The sequence below is a fragment of the Corythoichthys intestinalis genome, chromosome 9 (assembly GCF_030265065.1).
Source record: "Corythoichthys intestinalis isolate RoL2023-P3 chromosome 9, ASM3026506v1, whole genome shotgun sequence".
NCBI lineage: Eukaryota > Metazoa > Chordata > Actinopteri > Syngnathiformes > Syngnathidae > Corythoichthys > Corythoichthys intestinalis.
Window position 1 is genome coordinate 52,895,610 of NC_080403.1, and position 25,462 is coordinate 52,921,071.

At 39.2% G+C, this 25,462-nt stretch overlaps 1 protein-coding gene across 4 annotated transcripts in view; it reads right to left on the reverse strand.

Annotated features, from left to right (window-relative positions):
• Positions 1–25,462, reverse strand: part of znfx1 (zinc finger, NFX1-type containing 1) — a 62,236-nt gene that overhangs the window by 11,277 nt on the left and 25,497 nt on the right. For all 4 annotated transcript variants that reach the window (XM_057845567.1, XM_057845566.1, XM_057845564.1 and 1 more), the window contains 11 exons: positions 21,994–22,232; positions 21,755–21,886; positions 21,495–21,643; positions 17,645–17,788; positions 17,442–17,547; positions 17,084–17,316; positions 11,423–11,562; positions 11,188–11,320; positions 7,985–8,152; positions 4,571–4,681; positions 4,391–4,486 (listed from right to left, as the gene is read on the reverse strand). In XM_057845567.1, coding sequence (XP_057701550.1) covers positions 4,391–4,486; positions 4,571–4,681; positions 7,985–8,152; positions 11,188–11,320; positions 11,423–11,562; positions 17,084–17,316; positions 17,442–17,547; positions 17,645–17,788; positions 21,495–21,643; positions 21,755–21,886; positions 21,994–22,232 — 1,651 coding nt within the window. The remainder of the gene's footprint in view (positions 1–4,390; positions 4,487–4,570; positions 4,682–7,984; positions 8,153–11,187; positions 11,321–11,422; positions 11,563–17,083; positions 17,317–17,441; positions 17,548–17,644; positions 17,789–21,494; positions 21,644–21,754; positions 21,887–21,993; positions 22,233–25,462) is intronic.

A 25,462-nucleotide genomic window follows, 5' to 3' on the forward strand; every position in this document is an offset into this window, starting at 1 on the left:
AAGCGGTTGGGATGAAGATCAGCACCTCCAAATCCGAAACCGTGGTCCTCAGCCGGAAAAGGGTGGCATGCCCTCTCCGGGTCGGGGAAGAAATCCTGCCCCAAGTGGAGGAGTTCAAGTATCTTGGGGTCTTGTTCACGAGTGAGGGTAGGAGGGAGCGGGAGATTGATAGACGGATCGGTGCAGCGTCTGCAGTGATGCGGACTCTGCACCGGTCCGTTGTGGTGAAGAAGTAGCTGAGCCAAAAGGCGAAGCTCTCGATTTACCAGTCGATCTATGTTCCTACCCTCACCTATGGTCACGAGCTGTGGGTCGTGACCGAAAGAACAAGATCACGGATACAAGCAGCCGAAATGAGTTTCCTCCGCAGGGTGTCCGGGCTCTCCCTTAGAGATCGGGTGAGAAGCTCGGTCATCCGGGAGGGGCTTGGTGTCGAGCCGCTACTCCTCCGCGTTGAGAGGAGCCAGTTGAGGTGGCTCGGGCATCTGGTTCGGATGCCTCCTGGACGCCTCCCTGGAGAGGTGTTCCGGGCATGTCCCACCGGCGGGAGGCCCCGGGGTCGACCCAGGACACGCTGGAGAGACTATGTCGCTCGGCTGGCCTGGGAACGCCTTGGAATCCCGCCGGAGGAGCTGGCTGAAGTGGCTGGGGAGAGGGAAGTCTGGGCTTCCCTGCTGAAGCTGCTGCCCCCGCGACCCGACCCCGGAATAAGCGGAAGATAATGGATGGATGGATGGATGGAAGAATTTTGATTTGTTATTTACATCTGTTGGGCTGCAATGCATGCTAGGACCCTGAAAAGACATAAGTCCTTATAATAGCGCAGTCAATATATCAAACTAAAGTCATTTAAATCCAGACCCTCCCCTGTAACCTCCGGTGTGCCTCAGGGCTCTGTCCTGGGGCCCCTACTCTTCATCATATACCTACTTCCCCTTGGCAATATTTTTCATAAATTCAACATCCAATTTCACTGCTATGCCGACGACACCCAACTCTACCTCACTTCTGAACCCTCCTCCTCTCACCCGCCCCCATCTTTGACTGACTGTATCACTGAAATAAAAATCCGGTTTACCCACAATTTCCTAAAACTTAACAGTAATAAAACTGAGGTGCTCCTCGTTGGCTCTAAATTCACCATCTCAAAAAACCATAACATATCCATTACCATTGACAACTCCACTGTTTCACCTTCCCCCCAAGTCAAGAGCCTAGGAGTAATCCTCGACAACACACATCAATAACATTACCCGGATTGCCCACTTTCACCTACGCACCATTAATCGCCTCCGCCCTTCCCTCACACCACATTCTGCTGCAATCCTGGTTCACAGCCTTGTCACTTCCCGTCTGGACTACTGCAACTCCCTCCTCTTCGGCCTCCCTCGTAAAACTCTCCATAAATTCCAACTGGTCCAGAATTCAGCTGCCCGCATCATAACCCGTACCCCGTCCATCCACCACATCACTCCAGTCCTCCAACAGCTTTCCTGGCTCCCGGTCCACTTTTGAATACAGTTCAAAGTTCTCCTCCTCACATTCAAGGCCATCCATAACCTCTCCCCTCCATACCTGTCTGATCTAATTCATGTTACTACTCCCTCCTGTGCCCTTAGATCCTCCTCCTCCATACAACTGTCTCTCCCCCCCGCTCGCCTTAGCACCATGGGGAGCCGAGCGTTCAGCGTTCAGAATTCACTCCCACCCGATCTCAGGAACACAGATTCCCTCCCCCTTTTTCAAACAAAACTCAAAACTCACCTGTTTAGACTAGCCTATACACAATAATCACTTAGTTCTAGTGTTCTTAACTGCCCCTATATCTCTTTTAGTATTTTAAATTTCCTCATACGTTATATACTTTCATTTTGTCTCTTTTAATATTTTTAAATGTTTGTACGGTGACCTTGAGTGCCAGAAAGGCGCCTTTGAATAAAATGTATTATTATTATTATTATTATTAATAGGCCCGAAAAGTGTGAGAGACTCTTTAGCTGCCTAGATAGTCACTCTGGACAATGTAAGTGTAGCCTCCAGCAGTGTTGTCAGCGCCGTGTGTTAATAAAAACTAAAGTTGTCAGCACGTCGTGTGTTTGATATCATTGCCAGAAAAACACACTTATTAAAACACAGCGCAGCTTCATTTTTAATGCTGTCCTTATAATAATGATCTGCTGCATCATAAATGACTTTGTGACTTTCGACCTCCATGATGAAACGTTCTTCGTCCATGTTCGCTGGTGTTTAAACCGTTTAGGGCCGCAGCTATCGAATATTTTAGTAATCGAGTAATCGACCGAAAATTCTATCGATTAATCGAGTAATCGGATAAAACAGTTTTTTTTAAGGTATAGAGCAGTTATAAATATACATGAGAAAAAAAGACATTTAATCCAATACTGAACCATTTTCAGTCAATTAATGCCTTTATTTTCGATGTACATTGTTGAAAACAGCCAACAATTGCATCTCAGATGTGACTAGAAAAAAAAATTCACTGCTTTCGCTCAAAAAACTTCTAGATCTTATAAAAAAAAAAAAAAAAAAAAAAAAACATATTTCTTACCTAAAAATGTAATTACGCATGATGACACATATCACTTGAAAGCTACGTGTTTTCCCACATGTTTCAATTTAATTTCCATTTGTGTCAAGCTATTTTTAAGTTCTAGTTAAGTTTTAAGTTAGTCTGAAGCATTTTGAGTTTTTGCAGTGTTCAAAATAAATGTATGATACCTGCTGTATTGGAGCACATTAGGGACCAGTGCTACTTGGTGTTTTATTCAGCAATGACTACTGAGCTAAAACTGACAGTTAGCTTTATTATGTTTTAATTTTACACCCTCATCACTCTTCAGCGCTGTGTTTTTACAGATGAAATAAAGCCTGTATTTAAGACACGTTAGCCACGCATCGACAGTGGTCATAATCAATAGAAACCTAGCCCTCCGAAGGGCTAACGTTACGTCTACGTGAGCGAGTGACAGTAACGTAATATTTATTAGCGATAAGAAGTCTACTGCCTAAAGATAGCGGCTGTTTACTAACGTTGCCCAGACGCGGCCGAGTCTGTCATTTTGCATCGAGTCCTAAATGCATGTGACATCTATGAGACGCATCGGACACTACCTGCGTCTCCAGCAAAAATAAAAAATCGCCTAAACCTTTCGGCAACCTTTAGCAATGAAATTTTTGATGATGCTAATTTACAAAAACATTTTGGAACACTTCAATTCTTTATTAAAGTACAAATAAACACGTCAATAACAACAATAAATCACAAATGAAGAATGAGGTCAAATGTTGTTAGCATTAACTAGTGCAAAAGAATGGAATGTAAACAGATTCAGAACACTGACTGCGCCTTTCCAACATGATTCAAAACAATTCTTAAAAAAAAAAAAAAAAAAGCATTAACCCTCCCAGTTCAAATGGATTGGACGTCTACTCGTGATAAACTCATTCCAATTCACAGCAGAAACTTGTTTTTCTGTTTATTAGTTGTTTTTAGAATATCCTAGAATGATTTCCTGACCAATGTATCGATAATCGTTGTATCGCCATTAGTGCTGCAACGATTGATCGAGTAACTCGAGTATTCGATTAGAAAAAAAGATTCGAATTAAATTTTGCTGCTTTGAGTATTCGTTTAATTAAAATGGAGTTGTAATGGTTTATTTGGAAAGCGTTTGCATTTAGTTTTATTGATTTGGGTGGATACTCTGTCCCGTGGTCTGCCTCATTTCAAATAGCGGAATCCAACTGCTGATTGTTAAGACCAACATAAGCTAAGTTTTAGTTTGAGCTTGTTTTTTTTTTAATGCATCCGTAATTTAGTTTATTGTTATATTTAGCCGTTCTTTGTGGGACTAAGTGTCTGTAACATTTGTGGAGAGCATTGTAAAAATGTTAGCGTTTTATAGCATTTAATCTAGCAAACTTTAGCTATGCAAGTTAGCCAATTGTTCTTTTGTTGTACATAGATCCTAAGTTATTTATTTGTTGCTGAGCTCAGTATTTTAATTTTTCATGTTCCTTATCCGATTACTCGATTATTCGAACTAACTAGTTAACCGATTAATCGACAATTAAAATAATCGATAGCTGCAGCCCTAATCGCCATATCGTCAGATCATCATTATTGTGAGCACTGTATCGCAAACCGTATTGTATCGTGAGGTACCAAGCGGTTCCCACTCCTAATACCAAGCGTACGACATAGAAAAAAAAAAAAAAATCACCCAACCCCCCCGCCTTAAAAATGTTCTCCTCGAATCTACACAATTCACGTAGGTCAAAATGGCGAATTTCGCCAAAAGGTGAGATTTTCATGCCTGAATACAAAAAGCAAGTGAAGATAAACGACATAAAGAAACATAATACAGACCTTAATGTTGTCAAAGTTCAACACAGAGGGATGGTTTTGCAGGTCTTCGTAAATGTGCGGCGTCAACAGGCTGGCGATTTCTGGCCTCATTCGATGCTGAAATGTAAGCAGGCAATGAATCTGCTGTTTACCGACAGCAATGTCACGCCATACAGCAAAGTATTAAAACTATTTTCCAACCTGTTGGTTGAGCCTGACAAATGGAAGTCCCATATTGACCAGCCTCTCAAACATGGACACCCCCATTTTGTAATTCTTCTCCAAATCATACTCTGTGGAACTGGGGCGTAGCTGTGGAAAGAATATTAAGTGTGCAGGATTGTTAACATACGCCTGGCAATACACTGGCGACCTGTCATGGATGTACTCAGTTTTTCTCACCAAAACAGCCCCAAGGAAGGCAAAATGAACAGCATTTGATGGGGAAAAATGTTAGACGCATTACACTTTTTTTAATTAGGCATGGGTATTCCTGTAATTCAGTATCAATAGTGTTTTTTTTTTTTAAAGCAAAACTAGGCAACTCTTCAGTTTTGGTTGATTTGAGTGTGGCAAAAGCGGCAGTGGGCAAAAGCGGTAGTGTTTTGCCTTAAGGAAGACTGCGTTTCCCATGAGGACCAGCGCACTCGCACAGTGTTGTAAAATCATGATCTGCCAGTCGTCTGCAGATGGATTAAACGACATTTTGTTTCCAGCGGTTGTGTGAAGGATGAATAGCAATAAGGTAGTAAATCTAGTTGTGGCTAAACAATATCATATGGCAGTTAGCAACCGTGGGGCTTTGTGTGGCTAACCCCCCCAAACCAACCGAACTCATCAGCACTGACATAAAGTAGCGAGATTTAAATTTACGCATGTTCGAAATAAAACTAACCTTAATCGGTTTTTAAGACCTTTCAAAATCGGATTTCAGACCTTTTGTCAGATTTTAGGAGAATTTGAGACATTTTAAGTTCTTGAATTCAAATGATTGGATTTAAGACATCTTTAAACTATTTATGACCTTGCGGATACCCTGCATATACAGTGCTGCTCAAAAGTTTGTGAACCCCCTCAACATTTTGGAATTTTCTATTATTTCAACCTGATTTCCTAATCAATCAATTCAGTAGTTTTTTTTTGTTTTTTTAACAGTTGTGTTGTCGAGACTAAATTAAAAAGAGTTTTCATCAACTGATGTAGGTGCAAAATTGAACTGTTTGGTCACAACCAAAACCGCCATGTCTGGCGAAAAGTCAACACTGCATACCACCAAAAGAACCTTCTCCCAACAGTGAAGCATGGAGGTGGGAATGTCAAGATCTGGGCTTGCTTTTCATCCTCAGGACCTGGACAACTCCACATAGTCCAGGGAATCATGAATTCTGAGGAATATTGTCAAATCCTAGAACATAACCTGACGCCATCTGTTTTGAAGTTAAAGCTTGGCAGAAGGTGGATCATGCAACATGATAATGATCCAAAGCATTCCAGCAATACAACCAAGGAATGGCTGAAAAAGAAGAAGATTCGTGTTCTGGACTGGCCCAGTCAAAGTCCTGACCTAAATCCCATTGAAATGCTGTGGCGGGACCTGAAGCGAGCAGTTCATGCCAGACGCCCATCAAACCTCTCTCAACTGACTGCGTTCTGCAAGGAAGAATGGGCAAAAATCCCCCAAAGTAGATGTGAGAGGCTGATTAGTCACTACAGAAACCGTTTGGTTGAGGTAATCTCTGCAAAAGGAGGCGCAATATCCTATTAACTGAAGGGGTTCACATACTTTTGCACACATGATATCTGAGTTTTTCTTAAATCAACCACTTTTGTTAAATAAAGAATGACAATATAACTATTTCTTTTGTTTCAGTCCATTATTTGGAATGTCAGTATTGTGGATTTGGGTATAACTTAACATTTAATAAGGTTATTTTAGTTTTTTTTACAAAAAATCTGACCATCGCTGTGGGGTTCACAAACTTTCGAGCAGCACTGTATATTGCCACACCCCTTCTCAGTACGCACTACTCTTGATTAGAAGATATTTTGGCATTTTTCTTGTTAACTGGTTGGCGGCCATTGACGGCACTAGATGTCTAATCCATTTGACGTCTAGGTGACAAACTAGTACAGTCCCTGACAAAAGTCTTGTCACTTATCCATTTTGTAGAAACAATTGCTAATAACCTGACTTTTAATGATTCAACTGGTTTCAGAAATGGCTCATATGAAAGCTAAAACCCTCCCAAATGATGTTAAATGTACAAAAATATATTTGTTTCACTGAAAAAAGATTGATCATTTAATGACCACAAAAAGGTCAAATTTTGGCAAAAGTTTTGTCGCTTACAGAAAGTAGTGTGAAAATTGAACAAAAAATGTACTTCAAATACAAAAATATGTTACATAACACAAGCGAATTAAGTAGTGGTGCTGTGAGATTCAAATTTAATATTTTGTATGACTTCCATGGGCTTTGGCAAGGATTCATACAATTTATTGGAGAAGTCATCAGGAACATCAAAGAAAGCAGCCTTTCATGCCTCCCAGAGTTCATCAACATTCTTGGGTTTCGTCTTCCACGCTTCCTCTTTCATCCTACCCCAGACATGCTCAATGATGTTCATTTCTGGTGACTGGGCTGGCCAGTCCTGGAGGATCTTGATCTTCTTTGCTTTGAGGAACTCTGAGTTAGAGATCGAAGTATGCGATGGAGCGCCATCCTGCTGCAGAATCTGTCCCTTTTTATGGTAAGAATTGTGAGAGTCAGCAAAGATTTGTTGATATTTCAGACTATTTATGTTGCCTTCCACCCTGCAGATCTCTCGCACACCCCCATACTGGATGTAACCCCAGACCATGATTTTGCCACCACCAAACTTCACGCTTTTCTGAGTGAATCTCGGATCCATGCGGGCTCCAGTAGGTCTCCTGCAATATTTGCAGTGACTGTGTAATTCAATGGAAAATTCATCTGAAAAATCCACCTTTTGCCATCCTTTTGACAGGCTGTGGGCATTGGCAAATGCCACACGGATTTTTAATTGTTTGCAGCCTGAGAGATAAATAGTATAAATATTAATATATAGTATAAATTTTATGAATCCTTGCCGAAGTCCATGGAAGTCATACAAAATATTAAATTTGGATCTCACAGCACCACTACTTAATTCGCTTATGTTATGTAACATATTTTTGTATTTGAAGTACAATTTTTGTTCAATTTTCACACTACTTTCTGTAAGCGACAAAACTTTTGTCTTGCCATAATTTGACCTTTTTGTCTTCATTAAATGATAAATCTTTTTTTCAGTGAAACAAATATATTTTTGTACATTCAACATCATTTGGGAGGGTCTTAGCTTTCATGTGAGCCATTTCTGAAACCAGTTGAATAATTAAAAGTCAGGTTATTAGCAATTGTTTCTACAAAATGGATAAGCGACAAGACTTTTGTCAGGGACTGTAGACTCCTCATTCAATATTTCAGGTCCCCTTTTAAAAGCAAAAACCTGTCGAGATGTAGCACTTATTATGTTAAGGTTTTGCCAACCTCTTGTGCTATCATAAAGGATTATAGAATGGTTGCAGATGATTTCACTATGCAGCCTTTACCTGCTGGTGGTCTCCTATGAGAATGAGGTGCTGACATTCTTGACTCAGCGCAGTGACAATGTGGGCCTCCAGAACCTCTGCCGCCTCTTCTACAATCACCACATGGGGTTGTACTTCTTGTAGGGCCTTCCGGTATTTGGCTGCCCCTGTTGTTGTCATGCCGATGACCTAACACCAGTGGTAAGAAATGATTAGGATTGTTTGGCTCACCCTGGGACTGTAAATCGTAATGTCCTCTCTTGTCATAACTTACTGAAAGTTGCCATTTTAGGCAAATTCCAAATACTAGCCTGCCTGGTCACAAAATTCGACTCATTCTCTGTGATTTACCGTAATAGATGTCCAATCCATGTTAACTGGGAGGGTTGGCAGTCATCATTCACTGTCATAAGTCATGTATGGTATAACAATTTACATCGTCAAACTGATATAAAATGACGAATCGTCATAATAATCTCATTTCGCCAATATCTTGATGTGTATTTTTTATGCCTATTTTTCCACTTTTACTGCATATGAATGAATATCTGCTCCAAAAATCTGTTATCGGCCCCTCTAACTACAACTAATCGATGTTGGTCCTGAAAAACCAATATTGGTCAATCTCTTATGCTAACACGACAACTTAACTTTGCGTGTGATGATTACTCAGCTCTCTTGCCAAGATAAGAAACCAAATCTTAACATGTTTCCAAACAAGCAAAATGGAGCCCCGCCTAGCTTGAAAATCATCCTAAACTCCGGTAAGGGGGCTGAGGGAGAGGCGTAGCACATCTCACGTGAGTGACATGAACCAAACACTGCTACTCACAAGCTGACGTACTTCACGAACAATAGGAAAATGTCACACCGACTTGCGCATTGTGAAAATTTGACAGAAACAACGTAACCTGATCACCCCTCAAAAAGTAACCTAGTTACTTTACTGATTACTTTATGATCAACGAAACTCAGTTACTTTAAATTGCCTGTGACACGAAAAAGCATGTTTATTTCATAATACACACAGTATTTTATGCTCCTGAATGAAATGGACCGCTTGTGTGGAAGCGATCGCTATATTTATTTAGTTTTTTTAATCCCGCGCCATGAAAATGAGTGACTTCCAGCAACAGTCTCGAGTTGAGAAAGAGGGCGCTGTGACGTGTACGGAGGAAGGAGTCCTCTTGACTATACAGCCATACTGTTGAATGAGAAGGACGAAGGATTCAGCTGATTTTGCGGATTAATACTTTTATTTTTCGCATCACGCCAGCCAAACGGCTGCAGCAAAATCTTGCTGTACGAGGGAGAGGCGTTTTTGGGGTTTCAAAAGGTTCCCATTCACCGGTGGATATTGGCCAAAACAAGCCCTACTACTGTGGGACCATGGGACTGACGAGGAAGTGAGTTAACATCGTGTTTTGTATTATGTCAAATACTGGGATCATTTTAATATGTATGTGGCTTGCGTTTTGTGGCTGACATGCTTCTTGTCCCCTCAGCCGACGACCGGCGGCTTGTCGCACATCCTCCCGCCAGGAGAGCACATTACTCGGCTTGTTCGTGTTCTGACAAATTTTCCACCCGATCAGAAATTGCAACTTTGTGTTTAAAAATAACTGCGAATACAGCGAGTAAACACTATAAACTTTCTTTAAATAAAGGGCTACTTACGTTTGATCACAGATGGGCATGTAAAAAGCTCTCCTCATACACATTAGCTGCACAACAACTGCAGCTGCCCTCCTCCACTCACTCTCTGGCGATCGGTGAAGACAATCAACAACCCAGTCGTCATGTGAAATGATCCGGGCTAGTTATGTGTGATTTTCCGCTTCGAAGACTTTGAACAATCACTCGCTTCGGGTTAGCATGTCGGCTAGCTGTCACGTATCTTGGTTTGTTTACATTCTCCGAAGCCGGGGAAGGGAAGTGACATAAAACCGATTTAGGTGGCATCCAATATCGTTCGGGAGGTGCGACAGTAAAGGTGAAGTCGACAGTTTTGACCATTATGGAGTCAATTTGCCATGTCGTCCCGAATAAATGCATTTTTATTATTTCATATTCCATTTAGCACAAGACTGTTATTTGTCATGACCATTCCATTCTTTTAGCTATTAGGGAAAAATACTTGGATAAAAAGAATATCCTGTAAAATATTGGAGTACAGAGACTGAAACAATGACATTTTGCGGCTCTCTTCGTCGCGTTTTCCTCGTTCTGAATAATTCCCCCTCAATGGGCTGAATAGTAAAACCGATGAGCCCAGTCTACCGCTGACGTCATCCACCTGTTGGGGACGCTAGAGCCTTATAAGGGTAGGCTTTGCTAATCGCCACATTAAAAGACTAATTTCTCATCATCTGCTCTTTGCTAAATTGTTGTATATAGTCGAATCGTCTCAAAATATGATTCTAATTCACATATTAATCCTATTTAAGATTTTTTTTCTCCTGTTGTACGCACTTTAAAAGTAATGTATTGGTTACTTTTAAAAGCGCTATATAAGTATAACACCATTTACACCATTTACCAATGTTTCTCCCTTTGCTGCCTCAAGATAAGAATGACAACAGAAAAATGTCATCGCGTGTAATTGACTTTCTGATAAATAAATTTAAAGGGGAAGATCAGATTTTTTCACATAAGGCTTAATCTTCAAGTTAGCGGGGTTAAATTGATGTGGTTGATTTAAACCCCCATTGACTTGCGCTAGACTGCAATCAGCTCGAACGTGCGCCCTTCAAGCCTTTCTCAGTCCCATAACAGGTAGCAAGTGTGACTCGAGACCAAAACAGGCCGTAACTATGAGCGATTACCATGGAAATGAACGCGTAGTGGGAACTTTCTAACATTTTCTATTTAAAATGCTATTTGTACATGACCACAATATTCTTTATTCTACATACATTATGAAGCAATAACAATATAATAGCGTACTGACACTAGACAACTAACTTTAAACAGATTACTGTTTTGGAAAAATGAACGCGTTAAGATTGCTCGTTACTGAAAGCAAGTAATCAGATTAAAATAGTGAAAACACCGGAAACAATGTTGCATTTTTGTCTCTTCGTCATCTTGTCAGACAAACACTGGCATTCGTCTTGTTAGGTTCTCGTCTCCCAAGCCACGTTATTAGCTCCTCATCGTTACGTCATATCGTCATTGATGATGAAAACAACACTGATTTGAAGGGACTTGTTCCCCTTACACACCTTGGCGTTTTGGAGGACCAAAAGAGTCTCCTGACGTTTGATTTCAGCATATCGATCCGCTTCCTGTTGGTATAACTCCTGGGAAATGACCAATTCGTCACGAATGTCAGCTCTGTAGCGTTTCATCCACAACCTTAAGGTGACCACAAAGCCTTTTGTTAATAAACCACACGAGCGGGCAAATTTACAGATAAACTACAACCACCATGGAAAGTGTGTATCTCTGAAGACTAACCGATAAAGGTTCCATCTGGCCTCCATGTCAAGTTGCCAAAGATCCAAGATCAACTGCTCCTGTTCTTCACGCATCACCGTCTTTTTGGCCACCTCTTTCATGACTTTGCGCTTCAACTTCTTCTTCTGTTTGCTTTGAAACTGAAAAGAGGAGAGGTAGGCCAGGCACACAAATAGGAATTTTGAACTTTTAACGTCAATGGCTTTAAAGGTGCTATGAAATGTGACAGCAAGTGATTTTAAAATGATAGCAAAGCATTAGCATTTTACACTATTAAGACCGATATATTAATAATAAAACTACAACATTATGGGATTAGAGGCCTAGCACTAGAGTGGTTCAGTAGCTATCTATCTGGAAGACATCAGTATGTCAAGATTAACAATTCCGAATCATCATACAAACTCCTCAATCATGGAGTCCCCCAGGGCTCCATCTTAGGGCCACTCCTCTTCATCCTTTACATTAATGACTTTGTTAATTCCTCATCTGTTTTTTATAAAATACTATTTGCTGATGGTACAAATTTATTCTTTTCCCATAAACATCCCTCTGCACTTGAGCAAATCATAAATAGTGAACTAAAGAAAATAGACACATGGTTCAAATGTAATAAACTTTCTCTAAATATCAATAAAACAAATTACACTGTGTTTCGCTCCAATAAAAACCAGCCCATCAAACAAATCTGCTTAAACATAAATGGAGAAACCATTGAAAGAGTCTGCTCTACAAAATTCCTGGGAGTCCATATTGATGAGTACCTTAATTTTAAAAAACATATTGATGAGCTCACAAATAAATTGTCGAAATACGCTGCGCTGTTTTTTTAAACTGCGACATTATATCCCACTATCTGCACTTCTCACCCTGTATAAATCTTTATTTGAGCCACATTTACAATATTGTAATATCATATGGTGCAAGACATTTCCAACCTATCTAAAAAAGCTTGAAACCCTACAGAAAAAAGTCATACGTGCCATAACATGGTCTGGGTTCAATGCTCCTACTAAATTAATATTTCACCACCACCACCTTCTGAGGCTAAAAGAACACAAATACTTTCAAAATGCTTGCATAATGTATCAGGTCCTCAATAAACTAAACCATAAATTAAGTGATCTCATCCCAATCAGTACTCCTCAGCACACATATACTACTAGAAGAAAAAATCACATCACAGGAAAAAACAGAAGTCTAAAGTTTACAAGCTTTGGCATTGTATGCAGAGGACCACAGATCTGGAATGAACTGGACGAAACACTTAAAATGTCACACTCCATCTCTATTTTTAAGTAAAAACTGAAAACTCATCTCCTTGCTATGTATGTTTAATATGCTGTCTTTGAATAACATTCCTAAGGTATCTCATGTCAAATCCGATGTAATCAGAATTTTGAAATTTCCCATAGTTAATTGCATGTATGTGTATGAATGTGTGTATGTGTGTGTTGTTTGACTGGGCCCCTACTAAAAGCTTTAAATAGCTCATTCGGAGTGTCCCTTTCATACATCTTGTCAGATGAACTGCTTGCATATATGACCATGTTCACGTGTGTACCATGATACGATGTGTGAATAAACTAAACTAAACTAAACTAAACTAAACTAAACTAAACTAAACTAAACTAAACTAAACTAGTGCCGCAACAATTAATCGATTAACTCGAATAATTCAATGCTTCGAGTATTCGTTTAAATAAAGTGGCATTGTAGTTGTTTGTTTTGAAAGTGTTTGCCTTTAGTTTTATTGATTTGGGTGGATACACTGCCCTCTATTGAGCCATTTGTTACGAGCATTGTAAAAAAATTAGGGGTGTCAAACGATTAAAATTTTTAATCGAGTTAAGTACAGCTTAAAAATAAATTAATCGTAATTCAAACCATCTATAAAATATGCCATATTTTTCTGTAAATTATTGTTGGAATGGAAAGATAAACAAAAGATGGATATATCCATTTAACATACGGTACAGAAGTACTGTATTTCTTTATTATAACAATAAAACAAGATGGCATCACCGTTATTAACATTCTGTTAAAGCAATCCATGGATAGAAAGACTTGTAGTTCTTAAAAGAAAAATGTTAGTCCAAGTTATAGAAATTTTATATTAAAACCCTTCTTCATGTTTTCGTTTTGATAAAATTTGTAAAATTTTCAATCAAAAAATAAACTAGTAGCCCGCCATTGTTGATGTTAATAATTACTTACACAATGCTCATAGGTGCTGAAGTCTATAAAATCAGTCGCACCCAAGCGCCAGCAGAGGTTGCCAAAACTCCGAAAAACACAAATACACATTTCACTGTGCTGTCATTTTAATCTGCTTAAGCGGGGCATTTGTGCGTTAATTGCGTCAAACATTTTAACGTGATTACTTTAAAAAATTAATTACTGCCCGTTAATGCGATAATTTTGACAGCCCTAAAAAAAAAAAAAATATATATATATATATATTACCATTTTATAGCATTTAAGCAAGTGGACTTTTGCTATATAAGCTACCCTATTGATCATTTATTGTAATTGGACTAGGGCTGTCAAACGATTAAAATTTTTAATCGAGTTAATCAGAGCTTAAAAATTAATTGTAATTAATCATAATTCAAACCATCTCTAAAATATGCCATATTTTTTTGTAAATTATTGTTGGAATGGAAAGATAAGACACAAGACGGACATATACATTAACATACTTTACATAAGTTCTGTATTTGTTGTTTATTATAACAATAAATCCACAAGACGGCATTAACATTATTAACATTCTTTCTGTTAAAGGGATACACGGATAGAAAGACTTGTAGCTCTTAAAAGATAAATGTTAGTATGTAAAATGTTAGTACACGTTATACTAATTTTTAGGGTTGTTCCGATCATGTTTTTTGGCTCCCGATCCGATCCCGATTGTTTTAGTTTGAGTATCTGCCGATCCCGATATTTCCCGATCCGATTCAATTCCAATCATTCCTGATAATTTTTCCCGATCATATACATTTTGGCAATGCATTAAGAAAAAAATGAATAAAACTCGGACGAATATATACATCCAACATACAGTACATAAGTACTGTATTTGTTTATTATGACAATAAATCCTCAAAATGGCATTTACATTATTAACATTCTTTCTGTGAGAGGGATCCACGGATAGAAAGACTTGTAATTCTTAAAGGACAAATGTGACTTTGTATATTGTGACTAAATATTGCCATCTAGTGTATTTGTTGAGCTTTCAGTAAATTATACTGCAGCCATGCCCAAATGCATGAAGGGAAGCGGAACCGTAACTGTGCGTAGTGCTACCAATTGATATATCTTCTCTGCGTTGGGAAATAACATAGGTTGTTAAGAAAAAGATCAGTTACTACCTTGCTTCCCCACATTGCTTCCCACGATATTTCTAATCGAAGGGTAAGGCTTTAGCCAATTGACAAAAGGCTCCAAAGGCTTCCAAAATTCACTCTACTCATTTTACGCTGCCTTATAGCTCTCTATATAGGTATAATGGCGCCATTACAGATTGAGCGCGACAATGCATGAGTGGGTCGTGCAGCGCATGCATTAATTGCGTTAAATATTTTAACGTGATACATTTTTTAAAAAATTAATTACCGCCATTATCGGGATAAATTTGATAACCCTACCTTAAGCCAAAACTAAAGACTCTGGATGACTGTAACATATTATGTCTGTAACGTTAAATACAATTAGAAAACGATTTATTTAAAAAAAAATATATATATATATCAAAAAAAGGCATGTCCGATATTTTTTGCCGATTCCGATACTTTGAAAATGACGTGATTGGACCCGATCACGTCTCTACTAATTTTATATTAAAATCCCTCTTAATGTTTTCGTTTTAATAAAATTTTCAATCAAAAAATAAACTGGTAGCTCGCCATTGGCACATGGGCTCCCTGTCGTTCTTCCACAGTGTCTTTAACTACGTAAGGTGAAATACACCACAAGGTGTCAATAAAAAATAAATAAAAAATACCGTATTTTTCGGACTACAAGTCGCTCCTGAGTATAAGTCGATCCAGCCATAAAATGCTCAACGAAGAGAAAAAAAAAACATATACAAGTCGCACCGGAGGGGGAGATTTACTTGATAAAATCCAACACATAGAACAGACATGTCATCTTGAAAGGCAATTTAATATAAAAATACAATAGAGAACAACATGCTAAATAAATGTGCAGTGTACAGTGCATGAACAACGAAATGTGAATATAATGTCCTACGCTACGGCCTGTCCTGGCTATACAGCGAACTCCCAAAAGACAATGCTGGACGTCCGTATAATTTGCTGAATCAATTTGGTCCTCGATAGAAAACAGGTTCGCATCAACGTAAATAAATGATAATTAGGTACTATTAGTAATAAGTAACAGGTTAGCATGCGTTCGCTATCATTAGCACATCGTTCAAACAACCACATAACTGGCTCTAAGTGTCCGATCGCGGGTGGAAAACACACAACAACAACAGAAAAGATGATACACGCAGGCGTTGCCTCTGTGGAGATGATTTAAAAGCATAAACAATGAAAGTAGGTTCGCATCCGTCTATTCTCTCTAGCTAACTCGCCCACACTCACTCACTCAGAGCTACGTAGCTGCCCGTCTTCTTCTGGCGTGTCACGTAAACAAGTGCGAGAGCGCCCTCACGTGGGCGTGAAAGCGCCACAAACTAAATGCATCCATTTCAAGATAAAAAAGTCAATAATACAATTGAACATACACTGCCAAAGGCAGAACGCGAACGTGGCCATAGCTATAAAGAGTTATTCAGATAACTATAGCATAAGAACATGCTAACAACTTTACAAAACCATCAGTGTCACTGCAAAACACCAAAATAATATGTGAAATTATATCATAATGTGTTAATAATTCCACACATAAGTCGCTCCTGAATATAAGTCGCACCCCCAGCCAAAATATGAAAAAAAAAAACGCAACTTATAGTCCGAAAAATACGGTAGTCGGCTGACTAATTGGGGAAAAAATTAGTCGTTTGGGACAGCCCTAGTTGAATGTGCTAATAAAAAAACAGTGCAAGCTCGTCGCGTGTGGCATACCTTTGTCAAGAAAAAGCACAAAACAAGACACCTTTCTCTGCCTCTTAGCTCTCAATATGCAAAAAACGGTATCATTGGGCGTTAAATGCGTCAAATATTTTAACGTAATTTAAAAAATAATTACTGCCCGTTAACACGATAAATTTGACAGCACTAAATTAGACCCTCATTTATTTATTTTTTTATACCGTTTGAGGCTCAGCTCAGATATTTTAATTGTTTATGTTTCTTATCCGATTACTCAAATATTCGAACTAACTAGTTCATCGATTAATCGATGACACAAATAAACGATAGCTGCAGTTCTAGACATGAACATCAATTCTGGTTGTGATGTCACAACCAGAATAGCTGAAAAAAGTGGGCGTTCCCTGATGCATTGTTTCGGGTGGAATAACCATGCAACTGTAAACAAAAAACTGGAAAATTTGAGAGGGAATGGAAAACAAATTTTGCACTCAAATAGTATTACCACATGGAGAATTAAATAAATGCAGTTGTTTTCATGTTTTTGAAAAGCTCACCATTTTATAGCACCTTTCTAGGATGACAATAGAAAATTTACCATCCATTCTTCTGGAGTCTGCTCAGAAGTTTTGTCGTCCTGATCTACGCTCGCCAGCATTTCTCTCTGCATCAGTTTCAGGGCTGCCTCCTCCATTTCACGTTCCTTTTTGGGGTCCTTGCGACGTCCCAAGTCAATTTCGTCCTCGACGATGCGTTCGGCCTGGATCAGTTCAGCCTCCTCTGCAATTTCAATGACCTCCTCGTCCTGCTGCATCCCTGTTACTTCCTCATCTGCGTCATCAGAGATAAAAAAAAAAAATTGTTTTAATGCCAAATTATTATTTTGATGCAAGTTTACATTGTATATGACTGCAAACCAATTCCATGCATTTCTTTGTGTATGTTCAGCCCCTCACCTTCATTCCCATTCCCGTCCTCAGTCTCCATCTGCTGGACGCTGCCGGGAGTCAAACCTAACCACTCCATCAATAAACTGGACTTGCCAAACCACATTCCGAGGTCCTGCAATGACAAGTATTTTTTTCCCCCACAAGCTCAATATTTACGTTGACACGCAGTCAAATGATCACCTTCGCAGTAATAAACACGATACACTTACAATTGGTTTGTGCAGACTGGCCCAGTGGCTTTCCTTCATGAATTTCTGGAGGATTCTGTCATTCAGGACACCCATTAAAGTGCATTGAAGTTTCCGGGTATGGTTTTTAATCTCATCTTCCAAAAAATTTAACTCAGTGCGAATCTGTACAAAAAAATATATGCATTATATAGGCACTTTTTTCCCCGTATAGCAAATTTCTCGTAGTCATTTTATTTATTCATTTTTTATTTGGCTCCAGTACTGCATCGTAAATGTAGACCGTCACATTTCGAAATATTTCATTAACCTGGCTAATGAAATATTTCAAATAGATCTTTGTTATGGTTCTTTTTTGAAAAAAATAAATGTTGTTAAAAAAATTCTCATTAGTCATGATCTGACGCAATTTCGCCACAGCACAACATGTGGGGCTGTCCGACTTTGATGCAGCCCAACACCACCAAAGCTTCAGAATAATCCGAGTTTAATCCGATGCTTCAAACTGTTATTTAATATTCTAATGAAAACATATGCATTTATAGGGTTTTATATACACTTATTGATATTATATGTACACACACAAATAACTTCATAATTATATTGACAGGACACATTCCCAATTCCACACTGCGCCACGCCTTCAAGTAGGGGGCCGTCTTACACTTCGCGTGAGTCGGTCCAAGTCGGTCACAGTTATTCTTAAACACATGCAGCGATCCAACGCCGGATTTAGGTTGGAAAAGTACGAAAGCTGTACAAATGGGAAGGATTGTCTCAGGAGTGATTTGTTTGCAGATTCAAGGTAATTATTATATTTTCGTACCATGCATACATTTTGAAACGTTGTGAAAAATTTTGGAGAAATTAGCCGCTACGACATTGGCGTCAATTCAGGGATTTAAGCATTTATTCACAAGAATTTCCAACGGAAAAAGCTCTCTTTTCACAAGGCAGCCGCTACATTTGCTTACTGACAAGCATCATAGTTCGCAATATTTAAATAAATATGATTAATATTAAGAAATATTTAACTAAATATTAACTGCATGTTTTTTTTTTTTTTTTTTGCTTTTAACCAAGAATCGAGACTGTTTTACATCCATATCTATGAAGAATTCAGGGATTTAAGCATTTATTCACAAGAATTTTCAACGGAAAAAGCTTTTTGTCTCCCAAGGCAGCCGCTACATCTGCTCACTGACTAGCATCATAGTTTGCAATATTTACATAACATAAATGCTACATGCACATTTTTTTTTTTTTGCATTTAAACAAGAATCGAGACTATTTTACGTCCATATCTATAAAGAATTCAGGGATTTAAGCATTAATTCACAAGAATTTCCAACGGAAAAAGCTCTTTGTTTTCATAAGGCTTACTGGCTAGCATCATAATTTGCAATATTTACATAAAATAAATGCTAACTACACGTTTTTTTTTTTTTTTGCTTTATACCAAGAATGGAGACTGTTTTATGTCCATATCTATAAAGAATTCGGACATTTTAAGCATTTATTCAAAAGAATTTCCAACAGAAAAAGCAGTTTTCCTGAGGCGGCCGCTACATTTGCTTACTGACTAGCATCATAGCTTGCAATATTTACGTAAAATAAATGCTAACTATACGTATATTCGCTTTTAACCAAGAATCAAGACTGTTTTATGTCCATATCTATAAAGAATTCAGGGATTTAAGCATTCATTCACAAGAATTTTCAACGGAAAAAGCTCTTTGTCTGCGATTCCACGCGGTCATCTTTGACGGCCACGCAAACAATGCAGGCCCCCCTATTAATCAGCCCCGCGCCCCGTCAATAAATTGTGAAGTCTATGCAAATAAATTGTATATTAAAAATAGGAGGTGATATAGTTCACAGTTTTTCATTTTATATGGTCAGTCTTGGTCGCCAATAACCGTGATAATTGAGGGATCACTTTAGGATATTGTCAAGAGAAACGACTGACTGTTTCGGCACCATTGGTTTGCGAATGTGTGCGTGAAAGGATAAATGTGTGCTAATGTAAAGCGCTTTGGACATGGTAACCATGTAGATAAATGAGCTATATAAGTACTCTCCATTTACCATATAAATCAATAAAATTTTCGCTGCTCAGCCTTCAAGGCGTACAGACGCACTCTGAGCTCCTGAAGCACTCTCTTATCTTAACCGATAAGCGCTCAGGGCCAGCAAGCTCGACTCCCAGTATGGCTCCAAAGAATCTGAAACCTGGAGACTTGGATGAAATAAAATTCCCCATACAGAAGTTGGAGGTCTCCTTGACTGGCTTGAGTCAAAACCAGAATCAAGAAATCGTCAAAGAGCTCCAGTTACTTCGCGCTGAAAACGAGAAACTCAAGCAGGCGGTCGAGGAGAAAGATGTTCGCATCAAGAGGCTAGAAATTTTGGCTGACGATCTCGACCAGTGCCGATGCGCAGATGAGCTCATCATTTCTGGATTACAACTGACGCCTGCCCAGGGGACACAGTGGCGCAACTGGCAATTTGCAAGCTGAAAGAGTATGGAATAAACATGGAACCGCTGGACATCCATCGCTGCCTTCTGCTCCCATCTGGGGGGAGAGGACCGGCGACGGTGCTCATGAAGCTGGCAGACCACACGACCAAGACTGCCCTGCTTAACCAGCGCCGCCACCTGAAAGGGTCGAAGATTTTTTTGGACGACAACTTGACTCGCCGAAATGCCGAAATTGCAAGAAAAGCACGTCAACTCAAGAAAACTGGGAAAATAGCCAACACCTGGGTCTCTGATTGCAGGATCCTTGTCAAGACGCAAGATATGAAGATAACAGCTATCACGAGTCTTGACCAGCTAACTAAAATAGCTGGATAACTGTAAACACCACACACCGGATCAGTATAACAACTCGCGGATGTGGATGGTATGCTGAAACCTATCAACGGCAGGAGTCTCTACAAGAATCTCGAACACGCTAAGGATTATCTAGTAAAGATAACAAAGGCTATGACTTTAATTTGCACGGACATAACATGACACGATTATGATTGACAATCTCCTTGAATGTATTATAATTGAGCTCCTAATCCCCAATTGTAAAAACGTAATTATCTGCTGTGTCTACCGAGCTCCTGATTCAAATGTCTAGTGTATGGAAAACATACTGTATAAAACGAATAATAAGCATGTTTTCGTTGTGGAGACATTAATCTTGGGATAAGTATGTACAGCATGTTGTTTGATTTTATACATACATGTCTGGGGAAACTGTTACAGTGACCTTTGAGTGCGCCAATTGTTGCTGCTACTTACACCAGCTGTGATAACACATAATCACTTTTGCCACACACATAGCCACAACAAAATGTTCCACAGCAAAGAGATGCAAAAATGTCAGGGACATGACTAAGCCATAACCTTGTACGCCCTGAAATTTATTGTTCAGTTTTGATGTATGTTCCATGCCTGAATGTGCATCTTTAGTTGTATGGGGGACGGGAAACTGATTAGCATATGCTTCATCTCGTCCACCTTTGTCTTCTTCTTCGGTTCCTTCGGGCAAATCATATCACATTTTGTAATTGTCAATGATTGTCAATGATACCGATGATGATGATGACAATAAAATTCCATTCCATTCCAAAATAAAATTCAAGTGACTCAGACTCTAACCAGAGTGCAAAACTATGTGTTTGGGATAACCCTATGTAAGACTATTAGATGCCACCAAATGCCTTTTCTAAGTAGGAAAGTAGTACAGTAATTCGGTGTCAAGAAAGTAAGTTGAAATAATAAATCTTGAACGGCAAACTTATATGTAGGAAAGAAGTCTAGCGAAACAAAGTCTTCTAAGGTCGTACATGCACAGCAATACATTGAGAAGCTCACATCTTTGAATCCTTGATTAAGGTAAGATGGCCGTTTCTGTTTGAACTTGGGTAAAGTGACCAGCTCCCTCAGATTGAAAGGCTTCAGGATCTCACTGTTGCTGCGGCCCCCCACTCTCACGATGCCTGAATGCATGAACTTGAAGATCCCTTTGCAAGAAATAAAATGTGATTATCCTAAATACAACATGGAACAACTGTCGATTTAACAAAAAAAAAAATGTTGCCTAAAGCACAAATGTGAGCCACTCGGCTAATTACCCTCGAGGAACTGATCCAATGCATGGTTAGTGTAACAAACAACCAGAATTGGAGAATTCCTCCCTGGATCTTTCCAGAGATCTTCGTTTTTCAGAATAGCCTTTGCTATCTTTAAACCGACATGAGTTTTTCCTATAAAAAAACAAAAACAAAAAACAAACAAACATGCAAGATTATATTTGAAACCCCTAAAACATTTCTAAACCTTAACAAAATTCAGATGTTTTTGAAGTCGTTACCAGTTCCAGGGGGTCCCTGTATAATGGCCAGCTCCTTTGTCAGAGCCAGTTGGAGGGCTTTCATTTGGGACTCATCCAAACTGAACACCTCTTTTTGAGGCCAGGCGTTGTCATTCAGGGAGTGAAATGGTCGGATACACGCCTTGTAGATATCATCAGCAATGGATGAAAGATTGTAAATGTCACTTCTTCTCAGATATGCAGGTGCCCATACATCTGTGGCACACTCCACAATATACCTGCAAGTGTTGAGACACTATGACATCATATAACAGTAGGTGACACTTTGGGACTAAAGATGTGTGCGACTAGTCATTCAATCGTTTAACCGGCTACTCATAATTAAACGTTTCATATTTTACTAGTCGATTAAACGCAGCATCATGCATCTTGGGTCATCTTTGCAAACAGGCTGTTAAAAATGCCAAGTTTTTTGCATGTTGTGTGGTTTTGGATCCCCCTGGTGGTGAGTTACATTTTGCAATTTGTTCTATTTCGGCATATTTTTGGCCACCAAAAGCTCGGACCTACCTTTACTGAGGCAAAATGTTTAAGCTTCTCGTCATCTAAATGTTGTCTGTGTGTTTATCAGCAAGTACAAAAATATGTGGATTGAAAGATTTAAGTTGTTCATATGTATATATACGAAAGGCCGCAGTTATATTTCTAACTTTCTGTATATTTGCATTACTAGCCTGATTAGCATAGCACAGACAAAATAAGTATATTGATGTATATATATCTATACATACGCAGTATATATATATATATATATATATATATATATATATATATATATATATATATATACAGTGCCTTGCAAAAGTATTCGGCCCCCTTGAACCTTGTAACCTTTCGCCACATTTCAGGCTTCAAACATTAAGAAATAAAATAATTTTTTGTCAAGAATCAACAACAAGTGGGACACAATGGTGAAGTGGAACAAAATTTATTGGATAATTTAAACTTTTTTAACAAATAAAAAACTGAAAAGTGGGGCGTGCAATATTATTCGGCCCCCTTGCGTTAATACTTTGTAGCGCCACCTTTTGCTCCAATTACAGCTGCAAGTCGCTTGGGGTATGTTTCAATCAGTTTTGCACATCGAGAGACTGACATTCTTGCCCATTCTTCCTTGCAAAACAGCTCCAGCTCAGTGAGGTTGGATGGAGAGTGTTTGTGAACAGCAGTCTTCAGCTCTTTCCACAGATTCTCGATTGGATTCAGGTCTGAACTTTGCATTGGCCATTCTAACACCTGGATACGTTTATTTTTGAACCATTCCATTGTAGATTTGGCTTTATGTTTTGGATCATTGTCCTGTTGGAAGATAAATCTCCGTCCCAGTCTCAGGTCTTGTGCAGATACCAACAGGTTTTCTTCCAGAATGTTCCTGTATTTGGCTGCATCCATCTTCCCGTCAATTTTAACCATCTTCCCTGTCCCTGCTGAAGAAAAGCAGGCCCAAACCATGATGCTGCCACCACCATGTTTGACAGTGGGGATGGTGTGTTCAGGGTGATGAGCTGGGTTGCTTTTATGCCAAACATATCGTTTTGCATTGTGGCCAAAAAGTTCAATTTTGGTTTCATCTGACCAGAGCACCTTCTTTCACATGTTTGGTGTGTCTCCCAGGTGGCTTGTGGCAAACTTTAAACGAGACTTTTTATGGATATCTTTTAGAAATGGCTTTCTTCTTGCCACTCTTCCATAAAAGGCCAGATTTGTGCAGTGTACGACTGATTGTTGTCCTATGGACAGACTCTCCCACCTCAGCTGTAGATCTCTGCAGTTCATCCAGAGTGATCATGGGCTTCTTGGCTGCATCTCTGATCAGTTTTCTCCTTGTTTGAGAAGAAAGTTTGGAAGGACGGCCGGGTCTTGGTAGTTTTGCAGTGGTCTGATGCTCCTTCCATTTCAATATGATGGCTTGCACAGTGCTCCTTGAGATGTTTAAAGCTTGGGAAATCTTTTTGTATCCAAATCCGGCTTTAAACTTCTCCACAACAGTATCTCGGACCTGCCTGGTGTGTTCCTTGGTTTTCATAATGCTCTCTGCACTTTAAACAGAACCCTGAGACTATCACAGAGCAGGTGCATTTAAAAGGAGACTTGATTACACACAGGTGGATTCTATTTATCATCATTGGTCATTTAGGACAACACTGGATCATTCAGAGATCCTCACTGAACTTCTGGAGTGAGTTTGCTGCACTGAAAGTAAAGGGGCCGAATAATATTGCACGCCCCACTTTTCAGTTTTTTATTTGTTAAAAAAGTTTAAATTATCCAATAAATGTTGTTCCACTTCACGATTGTGTCCTACTTGTTGTTGATTCTTGACAAAAAAATTTAATTTCATATCTTTATGTTTGAAGCCTGAAATGTGGCGAAAGGTTGCAAGATTCAAGGGGGCCGAATACTTTTGCAAGGCACTGTATATACACAGTGCCTTGCAAAAGTATTCAACAACATTTATTGGATAATTTAAACTTTTTTAACAAATAAAAAACTGAAAAGTGGGGCGTGCAATATTATTCGGCCCCTTTACTTTCAGTGCAGCAAACTCACTCCAGAAGTTCAGTGAGGATCTCTGAATGATCCAATGTTGTCCTAAATGACCGATGATGATAAATAGAATCCAAATGTGTGTAATCAAGTCTCCGTATAAATGCACCTGCTCTGTGATAGTCTCAGGGTTCTGTTTAAAGTGCAGAGAGCATTATGAAAATCAAGGAACACACCAGGCAGGTCCGAGATACTGTTGTGGAGAAGTTTAAAGCCGGATTTGGATACAAAAAGATTTCCCAAGCTTTAAACATCTCAAGGAGCACTGTGCAAGCCATCATATTGAAATGGAAGGAGCATCAGACCACTGCAAATCTACCAAGACCCAGCCGTCCTTCCAAACTTTCTTCTCAAACAAGGAGAAAACTGATCAGAGATGCAGCCAAGAGGCCCATGATCACTCTGGATGAACTGCAGAGATCTACAGCTGAGGTGGGAGAGTCTGTCCATAGGACAACAATCAGTCGTACACTGCACAAATCTGGCCTTTATGGAAGAGTGGCAAGAAGAAAGCCATTTCTCAAAGATATCCATAAAAAGTCTCGTTTAAAGTTTGCCACAAGCCACCTGGGAGACACACCAAACATGTGGAAGAAGGTGCTCTGGTCAGATGAAACCAAAATTGAACTTTTTGGCCACAATGCAAAACGATATGTTTGGCGTAAAAGCAACACAGCTCATCACCCTGAACACACCATCCCCACTGTCAAACATGGTGGTGGCAGCATCATGGTTTGGGCCTGCTTTTCTTCAGCAGGGACAGGGAAGATGGTTAAAATTGACGGGAAGATGGATGCAGCCAAATACAGGAACATTCTGGAAGAAAACCTGTTGGTATCTGCGCAAGACCTGAGACTGGGACGGAGATTTATCTTCCAACAGGACAATGATCCAAAACATA